The 13,022-nt window shown below is 36.2% G+C and overlaps 3 protein-coding genes across 6 annotated transcripts in view; 2 read left to right on the plus strand and 1 right to left on the minus strand.

Annotated features, from left to right (window-relative positions):
• The first annotated feature begins 189 nt into the window (after positions 1–189).
• Positions 190–2,097, plus strand: LOC123864528 (heat shock factor-binding protein 1). The gene is made up of 2 exons (XM_045905025.1): positions 190–508; positions 1,063–2,097. The coding sequence occupies exons 1-2, from the start codon at positions 410–412 to the stop codon at positions 1,213–1,215; spliced, it is 252 nt and encodes an 83-aa protein (XP_045760981.1). The 5' UTR covers positions 190–409; the 3' UTR covers positions 1,216–2,097.
• Positions 2,098–3,032: 935 nt separating this feature from the next.
• LOC123864515 (protein FAM92A-A) lies at positions 3,033–8,573 on the minus strand. Of its 2 annotated transcripts, XM_045905003.1 has the most exons (8): positions 8,334–8,573; positions 8,103–8,262; positions 6,945–7,094; positions 6,006–6,230; positions 4,972–5,010; positions 4,749–4,874; positions 4,079–4,189; positions 3,033–3,276 (listed from the first exon to the last, which is right to left on the minus strand). In XM_045905003.1, exons 1-8 carry the CDS (start codon positions 8,468–8,470, stop codon positions 3,223–3,225), a joined length of 1,002 nt encoding a protein of 333 aa, XP_045760959.1. In that variant the 5' UTR covers positions 8,471–8,573; the 3' UTR covers positions 3,033–3,222. The 2 variants fall into 2 exon arrangements, with proteins under 2 accessions (XP_045760959.1, XP_045760966.1); XM_045905010.1 differs by lacking the exon at positions 4,972–5,010.
• A 1,236-nt stretch (positions 8,574–9,809) lies between these two features.
• LOC123868869 (rab3 GTPase-activating protein catalytic subunit-like) overlaps positions 9,810–13,022 on the plus strand; it is an 81,161-nt gene continuing 77,948 nt past the window's right edge. The window contains exons 1-3 of one of the 3 annotated variants that reach the window (XM_045911549.1): positions 9,810–11,153; positions 11,676–11,860; positions 12,614–12,836. In XM_045911549.1, the coding sequence (XP_045767505.1) occupies positions 9,903–11,153; positions 11,676–11,860; positions 12,614–12,716 (1,539 nt within the window). In that variant the 5' untranslated portion in view covers positions 9,810–9,902 and the 3' untranslated portion in view covers positions 12,717–12,836. Of the gene's footprint in view, positions 11,154–11,675; positions 11,861–12,613; positions 12,837–13,022 lie in introns of those variants that run through there. The other 2 variants (XM_045911520.1, XM_045911537.1) reach the window with 2 other exon arrangements.

Here is a 13,022-nt window from a genome sequence, read left to right on the forward strand (position 1 = left end):
TTGAGTCGCATTTGGCCGGTTTTTTTATAATAAGAAAATTATGCACTTTAAAGCGGGGTACATATTTTGATTTTTTTAAAGTAATTTAAGGCGCAATCCTAAAAGAACTAGGGTAAACCCAAAATTGTAAGTGGAAACACTGCAACAAATGTCATTTGTTTGACGTTTGCTAAGAAGTGAGTACCTAATCAAATATCAATTCTTCACTTCATTTTCATCTGTGATTTTCATACAAACACACCATTAATTAAATAGACGAATAGTGAGCAAAGCAAAGCTAACTACAAAGTTGCTTTTCAATTGAATTCGTTGGTCATAGAAGTTCAAGTCAAAGGGGAAAACGAAAACATTACTTCACCAGTTTTCTTGGTTGAGACAGTTTGCCAAACTTATTCTTGTTTCTATTGCAATGGCAGATCAAAACGCAGAACCCATAACTACAGACGTGGAGAGTAACTACTCTACTCCAGCCAATGATCCTAAAAACATGCAAGAAGTAACACAGTATGTAAGTATTTAAACAAATATATACCATTTTAAAATGTTTGTTGGTTGTCTGTATACATATAGCAGGTAATATTAAAATATGTTTTGGGCCCTGCTAAGTTTAGGTAAGTACTAAGGTAGATAGGTGTTAAGGTAGGTATAGGTAGTTAGTTAATCAGTAAGCTGGCTTCTGCAGTGTGGTGTCACTTCCCTTTTGATATCCTGAATAAATAGCATTTTGTTTTCAATTTTACTATCCATTCATATTAGGCAGCAGTCACAGCCGACTTGTATAAATGGACTTATAGTTGTATGTAAATAGGAACCTCAGAGAAATTCTAAATATTGGTGGTGAAACCTGAATAATACCTGTACACAATATTTTAAGAAAATCGAGTTTTGAGTGCCTATTTGCAAGGGTTACCATCTTTAAATAAATTAGAATAGGATTTTCTAATATTTTGAGATGAACACTATTTTACAAAACTTGTAAGGTCAATCATTCATCAATTGGCGCTTACCGCTTTACTTGTAATGTGTGGTCAATAAAGTTCTATTAAGCATTTATTTTTGCAGGTGCAATCCCTATTGCAGAATATGCAGGACAAGTTCCAAAGTATGTCGGATCAGATTATAAACAGAATAGATGAGATGGGCTCAAGAGTAGATGAGCTTGAAAAAAATGTCACAGACCTAATGACACAAGCTGGTGTAGAAAATGAAAAGTAGGAAAAGACATTATGTGTGCTTTAACCTAATGAAGAACAGTGTTTTATCTCTACAGTAGGAATCTGATTGATTCTATTATAGTGACAGTTCAATAAGATATTAATAAAATTTATATACAACAACGTGGCTAATTCGGTTGTACACAATTTCTAAACTAAAATAAGAGGTCTAAATATATTGGCATGGCTTTGTTAATACTTCTTGTGGAAAAGGATAGAGCTAGATTTAGTTTGTCAGTATATTAAGGTAATTTTATAATATTATCTTAATTTTTATGGAAATTATGCCCAACACAGACTAGTTTGGAGATTGTTTATTACAGAATTAGACACAATATTTTCAATCTAAGCATTTTAATATAATATAATAAATGGAGACTGTTAATTGGTTCTCGCATGCCTAAATCAATAGCATTTTTTAGAATTGCTTAAAACTTTGGTTGGTAATTTGGATTTGAAGGTCTGAATAATCACATTTCTACTGAAGAGAATTGATTGTTAATAATCATCTATCTAGGATATTTTGTTTGTGATGTCTTGCATTTTATAATAAGACACTTGGATAGTTAGTAGTTATGTGCATAAAATCATGATTTTTTGTTGTCATTTGGTAGATTTGTCAAAGTGGCACATGAGTTGCTGTAAAGTTGTAATGTGTAGGTGCACTATATTTGTGTATAGGGTCTGGATTTCACCAACAAAATCACTAATCCAAGTAACATCCATAACCATTAACTCTCAAATCTTATTATGATACTAAAAATCTGTTACTTTTATTTAAATGTGAAACTACTATGTAATCATTATTAAGTACCGTCTAAACATTGTGACTGAAGTGAAAAAGCAATGTTATTTATAATGGAATGAGTAATGACTGAACAATATAAAATTGGTTCTTAAACATAATTTTGTAAACTTTAATAGTAATTAACCTTTTAGTTAACTATGCTAATCATTTACCAAAACACAGCTATGTATTTTAACCACTAAGACTGGTTTAATGTTTTTAATTTCAGACGAGTTTCAATAGGTCAATGATAGAAAGGCAGACTAAAATCCAAAAGTTTCAAATCTCACACTGGGCCTGTCCTACCAATAGAGTTATTATACTTACTGAGTTCTAAGATACCTAGGTATATTATAATAGATCTATAGTTTTAGCCACTGATGATGGAGCCACCCTTTATTATTCTGTAGTTCTACCCACCCTTCGCACAAAATAAGCTTCTGTTCTAAGCATTCTCTGTTTTAGGAATGTTGAATATTCTATAGTTGCCTTAAAATGTTTTAAGAAAACTTTGATAAAAAAAGTGTAATAGAGCGCTAAAATCATAAATTATAGAGTTCATAATCAAGATTTTGTGTAATTTCCCAGAAAACTATTTATTTTTGTATAAATGACAAGAATCATTTAATCAATTTTGTTAACAATAAGCAATATACATATCTAATATAAAAAATCGTATTATTTTATTAGCTATAGTGCGCGACAGCTTGAGATGGCAACCGGGGTGGGGACGCCCCACAAACCCGCACAGCCTCCGTGCTAACTCGTTACGGGCGAGTGCGGGTGTGCAGGGCGTCCCCCCGCCTTATACCCAGATTGCTATCTCAACCTATAACGTACTATAGGTACTTTATTCAAAGCTGTAAAATTAAATCAATGAACCGTGTCTTGCTGTACCAGGCACCCATCAAATCGCTTGCCAGCTGGCCCTGTCAATAATCTGTTATTATTAATCATTGAAGCAAATCAAAATTTTTTTTTTTTATTTATTCTTGGGGGGTACTTGGATGAAGGATTATACTATCTCTATGTTGGGGTAAGATTGCATACGAAACGCACATTTAAGATTTGACCAAGGATTTGACATGAACCTTTCCAAACGAAAAAGATCCACATTTTGATATTAAGTACTTTATTTTATTTAGTAGATAGGTACATTGCAACTAAACATTTATATTTAATCAGTAATTTATTATGAAAAATCACACTGTAAAAAATCTATCAACGTGATTCTGTTTCTTCAGAAGTGCTGTTGTCTCGTGAGCCATCAGAGTCCTGTAAGAAAATAAAAAATTTGACACTAAAACTCTGTTTCTATTTTAAGTTTTAAACCAATATAATATGAATATGAATATCACAGAAATTAGTCAACATCGATCAGGATCTTTGGCTGTCGACTAAACCCGCTGTTTTTTGAAAATAAAATATAGCCTTTGTCACTCAGGAGTAATTAATGTAGCGTTCTACTGCTGAATGAATTTTCAAAATCGGTTCAGTCGTTCCCGAGATTACTGTCTACAAACAAACTTACAAAGGACAACCGCAAAAATGGTACCAAACAATACTTGCTTTGTTGCACATTAAATTAAATGTAATTTTATTGGACATTTTTCAAGGGTTTTTAAAATATAAATAATTTAATTTTAAAATAAATCGATTTTCATGGTTTTTTAAAAATTAATATCTCGAGAACCCCATATTTTTGGGAAACAAAAAATATACTAAAAATTAAAGAAAAAATATATGTTCCAATAAGCCATATTTCGTTGCTTAACGCTCTAATTTATTTTTGGTACCAACCCTCTATAGAAAGCTGCGGTTGTCCTTTACCTTTATAATATTAGTATAGATAGCGCAGATTTTAGGGAAATATTTCTACGTACCTAATCAAAAAGAATAGGTTCAAGTTAATTTCGGACTAACTACCCTCAAAATAAAATGCAGATAAAATGGATTTTTTGTCATATACGTTTTCCTTCGCAGATGCGATATGTTGTACCTACCTAGGTAAGTAATAGTATTTAGAAAGCAAGAAAAAGACTTAGATTCTAGTATTGACTATAGCTGTTCCATTTACCGTCGTCTCCTCTTCGTCTTTAGATGAAGAGTGATTCATCAGCGCGGCCAGCGAACCAGTTCTCGATTTCGCAGATAAATTCTTATCTGGCGATCGTAATCTTCCCAAACTCTACAATACAAGAAAAACAAAACACGTACTTTGCCTTATATCTACGGTAAAAGAAATGGCCTTTATTATTTCCTCGTCCGAGTATTATTCAAACAACTAAGAATATTGTAATTTATGGGTTTAACAATCAACTGAAAGCTCGTGCCCCTCACAAAACTTCCTTTTGCAACGGTATAAGTAGATTTTGAAATTTTCAGTAGGTATTTGTTATTATAGTGCCAATAGAAATGTTTCCTACCAATTACAACCCGAGTATCTTTAAAACAAGAGTGAATATACATCTTCTTGCTAAACGCGTCCCATATTAGGCCACATCATCACTTTCCATCAGCTGTGATTGTGGTCAAGCGCTTGCCTATAATGAATAATAAAAAAATACACATTCTGTGAAAATTTCAACTCTCTACCTATTACCGTTCACGAGGCAGCCCGCTGAAAGACAGACGGACGGATGGACAGCGGAGGCGGTCCCATTGGCAACCCTCGGGTACGGAACCCTGGAAAATGAGTTTTGTTTACCTACTCTTCGGAGTACATAAGAGGCATTGATCGTCCTTACCATCGAGTCTTCGTCTCCCCTCGCCGGAGAGAACTGTGGGTTCATGAGCGATGCCAATGAAGATGATCTCACGGATATCCCTGTGCTTACTTGCTTCTCAGGTGAACGTAGTTTCCGTTTAAAGTTCTAAGCGTAAAATAAAGTTAAGTGTTAATGTCTGGGATTCATTAGAAAATAGTCATCTCAAAAAAAGTGTTTTAAAATTGTAAATAGGTATATTTACCGATTCATCCTCTTGATTGGAAAGACCTGTTACTAAAAGCTTAAAAAATAGAAGGATTCAAATTTAAAAATTGTCGTTAACATTGGGATGATGATTGTCAAAAATTAATTATTTCTTGGGAACTATGAAGTAGAGAGTCTTTTACAATTCGTAAAATACACATCCGCCGCAGTTTTAAGTTTTCTAACCATTTTAAACTATGAAATTACGTCTAACGTTTATGACGTCACATCTGTTTAGTTATTTCATACAAGCTCCCTTACTGAATTCGTTGATTTGACCCGTAGTCATCATCCCTATTCTATGTTTCTAGATCCACCAGTTGAGGATGTGCGTTGTTGCCAAAGAATATAATACAGGTGCCTACGGGGAAGTTGTCGCTTATTCCGTTTTTCCACTGTAAAACCGTGTTCATATCTGTCCAACCCGTATGCTTCCTAATTTTTACCCCAAGCACCTACAGTAACCTCTATGGCTTATAGACGAAACGACATAATCGAGGGAAAAAATCGGAAGAAAAACATCATACAAATTCAGTTAGGCAATTCATCCCGTCCGGAGTAGATATAGACGTTCATGTTTCTAGATATAAACCGTAGGGTAGCTGTTTTATGGTGGATGAATTGAATAAGCTTGCGTTATCTGTTAGTCACGGTACTACCTATTGTTTTTAACCCCCGACCCAAAAAGGGGAGTGTTATAAGTTTGACGTGTGTATCTGTGTATCTGTCTGTGGCATCGTAGCTCCTAAACTATTGAACTGATTTTAATTTAGTTTATTTTGTTTGAAAGGTGGCTTGGTCGAGAGTGTTCTTAGGTATAATCCAAGAAAATCGGTTCAGCCGTTTAAAAGTTATCAGCTCTTTTCTAGTTACTGTAACCTTCACTTGTCGGGGGTGTTATAAATTTTTAATTTACACTTGTATACGTAGTAAGTAGGAACCACGTTGAATGAATGAATATACTTTTATTGTACACCACAAAATTACTACAGAAAAACAGATACAAAGCGCAACAACATTGTAACTACTCACCTCTAAATCAGCCCTGTCATTGATGTCGGCAATCTGTTGAAACGCGACGCTGAGCAGTTCCACCGCCTTAGCGTGGAACGTCATCTCTATCCGCACGAAGTCCGAGAGAAGCGTCTTCAGCTGAACCAATTTGCGCTTTTCGAAAAACTCGGTCTGCTCGCTCAAACCTTTCGCGGTTCGAGACATTTCCGCTGATGCTTTCAGCAGTTCCGATTCAGCATAAGTCTATAAAGATATAGGTAAAGTAGGTGCGCGTAGGGAAAGTTAAGTTACAAAATAAATAAATTGTATAGCTTTTAATGACTTCGTTATCGTACAGACTCAGGAATTCAGGCCGATTCACACCAATTGCGTACACGTGACACGTGCGTAGTGACGCGCGTAAACCCCTAACACAACACTGGGCTACGCATACGTCCACGCTTTACGCAAGCGGTGTGCCATGTTGCATACAGTTCCATACATTACAACGCAATGGTACGCGCTACGTCTACGCTTACGCAGCCTGTGTGAACGAGCTATTCAGGTTTTCGACGTTAAAAGAACATCCAGTAGAACTTTTTTTATGAACACGCCACACACACCTAATGCATGTGTATAACCGTGTCACGCGGATATGATCATTATGGTGTTAATCGATTTCGAGCTTTGACCTTTACATCTAAATCTTTAGATGAGAATTCAAAAGTTTTGTGCAGTCGAGTCGATATGCAGTTCTAGTACCTACTAGTACTACTGGCAGTTGGCATAGTGTAACTGCTAGCGACTCGCGCGGATGGCACAGTCAGTCGGCAGTTGCTATGCAGTCGTGTCAGCTGCTCAATAACCATAGTAGGTATAGTAATTGCAGTCTGCTTGCAGTCCAAAATATGCAGTCTGTCTTGATACTAAAATCTTAGTAAAAGTAAATTATTTGTGTAAGTAAATAAATAGACATACAACTTGCTGCCTGTTAAACGGCTGCCTTTCTCTGGCCTTGTCCAGAACTTTTTTCCTGGCCATTTCCTTTTCCCTTACATTCATGGTATGCTTGAGCTCCTCCCTCGCGTGCTTACAAATACTTTCATACTGGCATAGTTCCCCTATTACCTGCGGAAAGCCGATATCTTGATTGTGATTCGTGCCACTCTGTAGTAGGCACCGAGTCACTATGTAAATCAGGGTAGAAAGGTTGATATTATACTTACTAACAACACTTATTATGTAATATTGGGAACGCATGCCTGTTTTCCATAATACCTGTTTCGATACCATTAATAATAGCGTATTACTTAGGAAATTGTTAAGGCCAATTTAATTAATTTTTTTTCCAAAAATACGATAGAATTTATAAAAAATTGTATCGATTTATATACTTTAGTGTTTTAAATTTAATTTAAATACTCAAATTCATATACACAAGTGGGTATTATGTAATAATAAGATAAAGGTAGCCAATGCTTTTGACAAAAAAAAAGGGAACAGATATTATATTGTCTTTCGGGTAACTAGGGAGTAGGGGACAGGGGTAACCGTGGACTCCGACCTAGATTGTAGATTGTAGATTGACGACTATGAGGCCTACCCATTGGACGACCCATTCATTTTGTGCATAATTTCTAAAACCGAACCGAAAAAACCGGCTAAGTGCGAGTCAGACTCGCGCACCGAGGGTTCTGTACTCGGGTATTATTTCCGATATTTGCCATGATAAATCAAAAACATTTAGAATGTACAAGTAAAGACCTTTCATAATATAATACCCCAATTGGTATAGTTATCTTACTTTGAAAATTTAAACACATTTAATAAATTTTTCTGTGATGTAACCACAAATTCACGGTTTTCGGATTTATTCCTTTACTTGTGCTATAAGAGCTACCTACCTGCCAAATTTCATAATTCTAGGTCAACGGGAAGTAGGTATAGGATTTCTTGACAGACTGACAACAAAGTGATCCTACAAGGGTTCCGTTTTTACTTTTGAGGTACGGAACCGTAAAAATGGTTGTAGTCTTTATATTAATTATAGGCGCCAATGGAAATAATTCGAATATTTTAAAATAAAGCAAAAAAAGTGAATTTTAGTTTTGTTCATTGCGACCGTCGATTTGTTACCTTTGCTTCTAAACGCTGAACTTCACAGTTTCTATACTCTTCAATCGCTGTAAGCGTTATCGACAAGTTATCAAGGCCAGCACTAAGTGACTTGTTAACTATTTCGTTGTTGGCATATTCCTTTATAATCTTAGCAAGTTCATCGCCCATGTCGCGTAACCTGTAATAAAATTATTGGTATATTATACATTATATTATTAGAGGCTCTTAACTTTTTGAGTAAAAAGATACCTGGCGGTTTTTCTTGTGTAGTCTCCAAAACCAACACATAGTTCGCCAAAATTCTTTTCGACGTTTGAGATACGATCTTGAATAAATTTCGCTTGTTGCTCGTAGCTCAATGAATGTGAGTTATCTCCTCTAAACATTTTTATTTGCACCTTTTGCTCTATTAATAATTTATTTCCTGTTTGTGTTATTTTTGTTGTGGTTGTGGCGGTTTAATTTGTATTCCGATTTCCGTTTCCTTGGTTACTGTCATAGACAGTAGAATGTTAAAATGTAGAATGCTTGTTTGGCAAATGCTGCGTACAGACCGGCCAAACGAACGCCAACGAACGGGTTTCGTTGACCTTCGTTGCTGCAATCTGGACGGCTTAGCGAATGCCAACGATCGCTCGTTGGCGTGTGCCGGCGATCCGAAGCGTGGCGGTAACATCAAAGAAATCGAGCTATTTCATCGAACTCTGTTTGGACGGTCGCCGAAGGCCAACGAACGAACGCTCAGTTGAAGCAAGAGTGCGTAGCGTGTAGACGTCCAATTTGATAATTACTTGGATATTTCTTATCGTTTATTTTTTCTTGTTCTTGCTAACTCGTTTTGGTATATAAAACTAGCAATTATAATGATGTCGTCGTCGTCCATGATTAAATTGCGAATGAAAGAGAAAAGAACCGGAATCAAGTGCCAACGAACGTTCGTTCGAGCACTAAATGTATTTGGACGTATTAACGAACTCCAACGAGCGTGCGGAAGCCAACGCTAGCGAACGATAAATATCCATCGTAGGGCGTTCGTTGGCCCGCTCTGTACGCAGCTTAAAATAAATCTATGATTGAAAGTGTTAGGCTGTTAGGCTATGGTTTGGCTTGCAGTCAAAGGATGAACATGACAAGCGTTGGCAAGCGTGTGGACGGGTGTTTGCATAAACTTGCCAACGCTTGGGAGTGCTTCCCGTTTGATCCGATTGACAGGCAAGCCATGCAAGCCATACAGTCTATAAAAAAAATACGGGCTGAATTGAGAACCTCCTCCTTTTTCGAAGTCGGTTAAAAAAGATTTTTGATATTTAAAAGTACTCTGTGGTGTATGCCGATGCTTGCTCAGGATAGGATATTTTTCGCAAGCATGTGGCGCCACCATAAGTTTTAGAACCACCGATGAGGGACTTTTAGCAGGCGACAGATGCATCCCACGATCTCCTAGCACCTTTCCAAAGCACCTTCCACTGACCAAAATTAAATTTCAAACTGAAAAATATTCGATCAAAAACAAATCAAATAGTCCACTCCTATAGTACGTTCAAATGAAATCACTAAAGCCATAAACAAAAAGTTTTTTTTTTTCATTCAAAATTGAACGAATGAATGAATGGTTAGGATTTTTCTAGCCAGAACCTCAGAATACATATACAGCCAGAACCCAGATTTAAGACCACCAAAGATTATATTAATTTTATAACCTATGGTGGATGTCAATTGATTGTCATTGTCATAAACAGCTGTATTTTTTTTACAAATAGTCAACAATTGGTCAACAATACGTTTTTTACTAGTAATTAGGTATTTGCAAAATTAAAAATGAATGAGGAAATAGATGAATACGATATTTACCATCAAGATTTTACAACTGCTTCAGAATGGGAAGTATTAATAGCACGATTAGAAGAGATAATCGTTGAATGGAATTTATCTAAATCCAAATTAACTAAAACATGCCCAGAATACACAAAGAAATGGATTGCAAAATCAGAAGATTTAAAGTTTCGTGGCTTGAGTTTTACAATGACATATAACGCGCTTGAACCTCTTAAAAGCCAAGACGGTGAAAGGGAACCGGAGGAACAATCTTTGTTGACTGAAATCCAGCAGGGTCTTTGGGATTCCACAACAAACTTCATGGATAATGTTGATGGAAGCCCTTTTCCAGTATCAAATTGGTTTGGACTCAAAAGATACCTAATGTTATATCCTAAAGCTCCACTCACAGATGGCAGCCTAATTAAACTCATTATGAGTTCAGTCCATATTGCATTTTCAATAATAGATTGTGGCATTCCATTTTTCGTTAAAATAAGGGAACATTGGCAACACACTTACCTAGGGATTTTCGAAGACAATGATTATAAAGTAAGCTTTGACGTTATACACTTGAAGCGTATATCAAATCAGTGTTCACATCTTAGTGGCCTTGTGAGCTTATTTAAGTCTAAGATATCATCACCTGTGCCTCTCGATGCAGTTGTTATATCCACAAAATTTTCTTATGAGCTCAAAGATTCAGATTCTTTCACTTGGAGAAAGAGAACACATTCCAATGAGTTCCTATCGATAGATGGCTTTGATGTTAAAAAGTTAATTGAGCTACCTTTTGGGTCCGAGAACAATCCTTTACACAGTGCTTTATTGAATGCAATTTGGCCACATTTCCGTGAAAGTGCAATAGTTGATTCTTCTACATTCTCAGATATTGATCCCATTATGGCACCAACATGGACTATCACACTTAAGTTGAGAAGCAACATTAATTGTCTGCTGTCAGAAATTATTAGAAAGATGATGAATTTATTAGACAATGATAGTTTACTCATGGATGTTCTCGGCCTGAGCAGAAGTCTGGGCTTAGTCAACCCTTTGAACAAAATCACAGAAGCCCCTATTACAATTTCTAAACTGGTGAAAGCTGCAGTAGGCAGAAACACTCACTTTTCAGAGTTCAAAGGGCCAATATCTGATGACCTGTTGATGCCCCTGCTGTACTATGTGTTCCCTGATGCTGTGGAAGACAATACTTTTCCATATCCCGAAACATTGGAAGTTGAAAGTAAAAAGGTTTGTGTAAGCTTATAAATAAGTAATATGATAATTTTAAACATTTGGCATAAGAATTTAAGATTCAGTTGTACATTTGAAATGTTATTAGTCTTGTGAGTTCTCATACTTCATATCAAATAAAAAACTAGATGATGCCCTCAACATTGTCAACATAGACTATGAATTCACAATTTTTCTATCATATTAATCATATTAATTAATATGAATGAATATGTTATAAATTTTATATGACCGTCTGCTCTGGCAAGTCACAATATGATAATCCGGCACAGTGATTTTAGGATTCCATTGCCAGTAGGATGGTAGCAATGTGACTTACCAAAGCAACAGAGCTAAAGGTCTGTGACATTGTAGCTACATTGAAACAAATACAAAAACAGTTACCGTTACAAATTAGGAAAGCTGTATAAATAATGAGAGATGGTTAACCCTAATCCAGTTACAAGATAGCTCAGTTTCATTTTGCTTGTGTCACTCTTACAAAATAATAGTACAAAAATACAATTGTCTAATTTTCAGGATGGCGCTGAATCAAAGTTATGTAGTTACGTGAAGACGAGCCCTGAGGATGGTCTGGTGTGGCGGCTGTCCGTCACTTCAGCACGGTTGATGGACGCCGGGGGCCTGCCGTACCTCGCACACTTCTGGTATGAGTTCACTCAAGAGCTGCAATATAGATGGGAGCACAGGATACTTGTGCCTGGGTAAGTCATGTCATAGCATTTCTGTTTGTTTATGGACTCAACCATGCTAAAGTACTAGAACGAAAGTGGTGATATGACGTTTGCAGTTGGTTTAGGAAGCATGTCTTCCCTAGTTATTCAGAGGGAGTCATATTATTTGATTTTTTAAAATTAAACATGAAATGCTTGTCAAACTATCTTCGAATTATAAATACCTATATTGCCTCTGCCAAGAATCAAACCCGGGACCTTATAAGATCGCAGTGCTCACCCAGTGGTGCCTCCCTCATTCCCTCTTCCCCTCAGGGAGGGAAGGAGGGAATGAGGGAGGAGGAGGAGGTTGTCAACAGGCTTTACTTTTATGAACATGTTTGGCAAGAATTTCTTCTATGGATTCCATTAGTCTGTGTAGAACCCAGTTTATGCTTGACCTGTGTATTCAGTTTCAGTAAGTATGGTTTTTTTTTGTTGTATTATTTAAAGAGGAATATGTAGATATCTTTCAAAATGAAATGAAAATGATCTGCTTGATTTACTGACCTTAATAAATCTTCAAAAAGCTAGTTAAATAAAAAAATCGGTCAAGTGCGAGTGACCCGTTGATACCCCTCTTGTACGGAACCTTAAAAAGATAAAAAGTATAATCACACTTACAGAATCCATGAAGTCTAGTATCGGGATTGCGGGTTGCATTTTTAGGAACTCATCATCATCAATGTCAACCGATAAATGTATACAGCTGCTGGACATAACCACCACACACTCATGCCACAGGTTTGCGCCGCCTGAATTCAACGGCATTCTGCGACTCGTACGATATCGTCGTCAACTTAGTTGGGGTCTGCTAACACTGCATGCTCTTTCTGGTATCCTTTAGTGCCTCAGTTGTACAAAATCGAAAATTTTACTTTTATTTTAATTTAGTATTTACTATGTTTAACATAAATGTATTTGCATGCCAGCTTGGTGTAGTACAGCTGGACCAATGAACTATTATTCACACCTGTATCAGCAAATAAAATTGAATTGAAAAAAACTAATTCAAAAAGACATATCATCCCATTCAAACAAAAGCAAATACATCTGGTTTTACAATGATGTTTTACTACACATTAGCGCGGTGACATGGTTACGCTCCTTTGCCGACTTTCCTATCTTTGGTACACTAACAATCTAAGCAAGA

Source organism: Maniola jurtina, chromosome 1 (assembly GCF_905333055.1).
Source record: "Maniola jurtina chromosome 1, ilManJurt1.1, whole genome shotgun sequence".
Lineage (NCBI taxonomy): Eukaryota > Metazoa > Arthropoda > Insecta > Lepidoptera > Nymphalidae > Maniola > Maniola jurtina.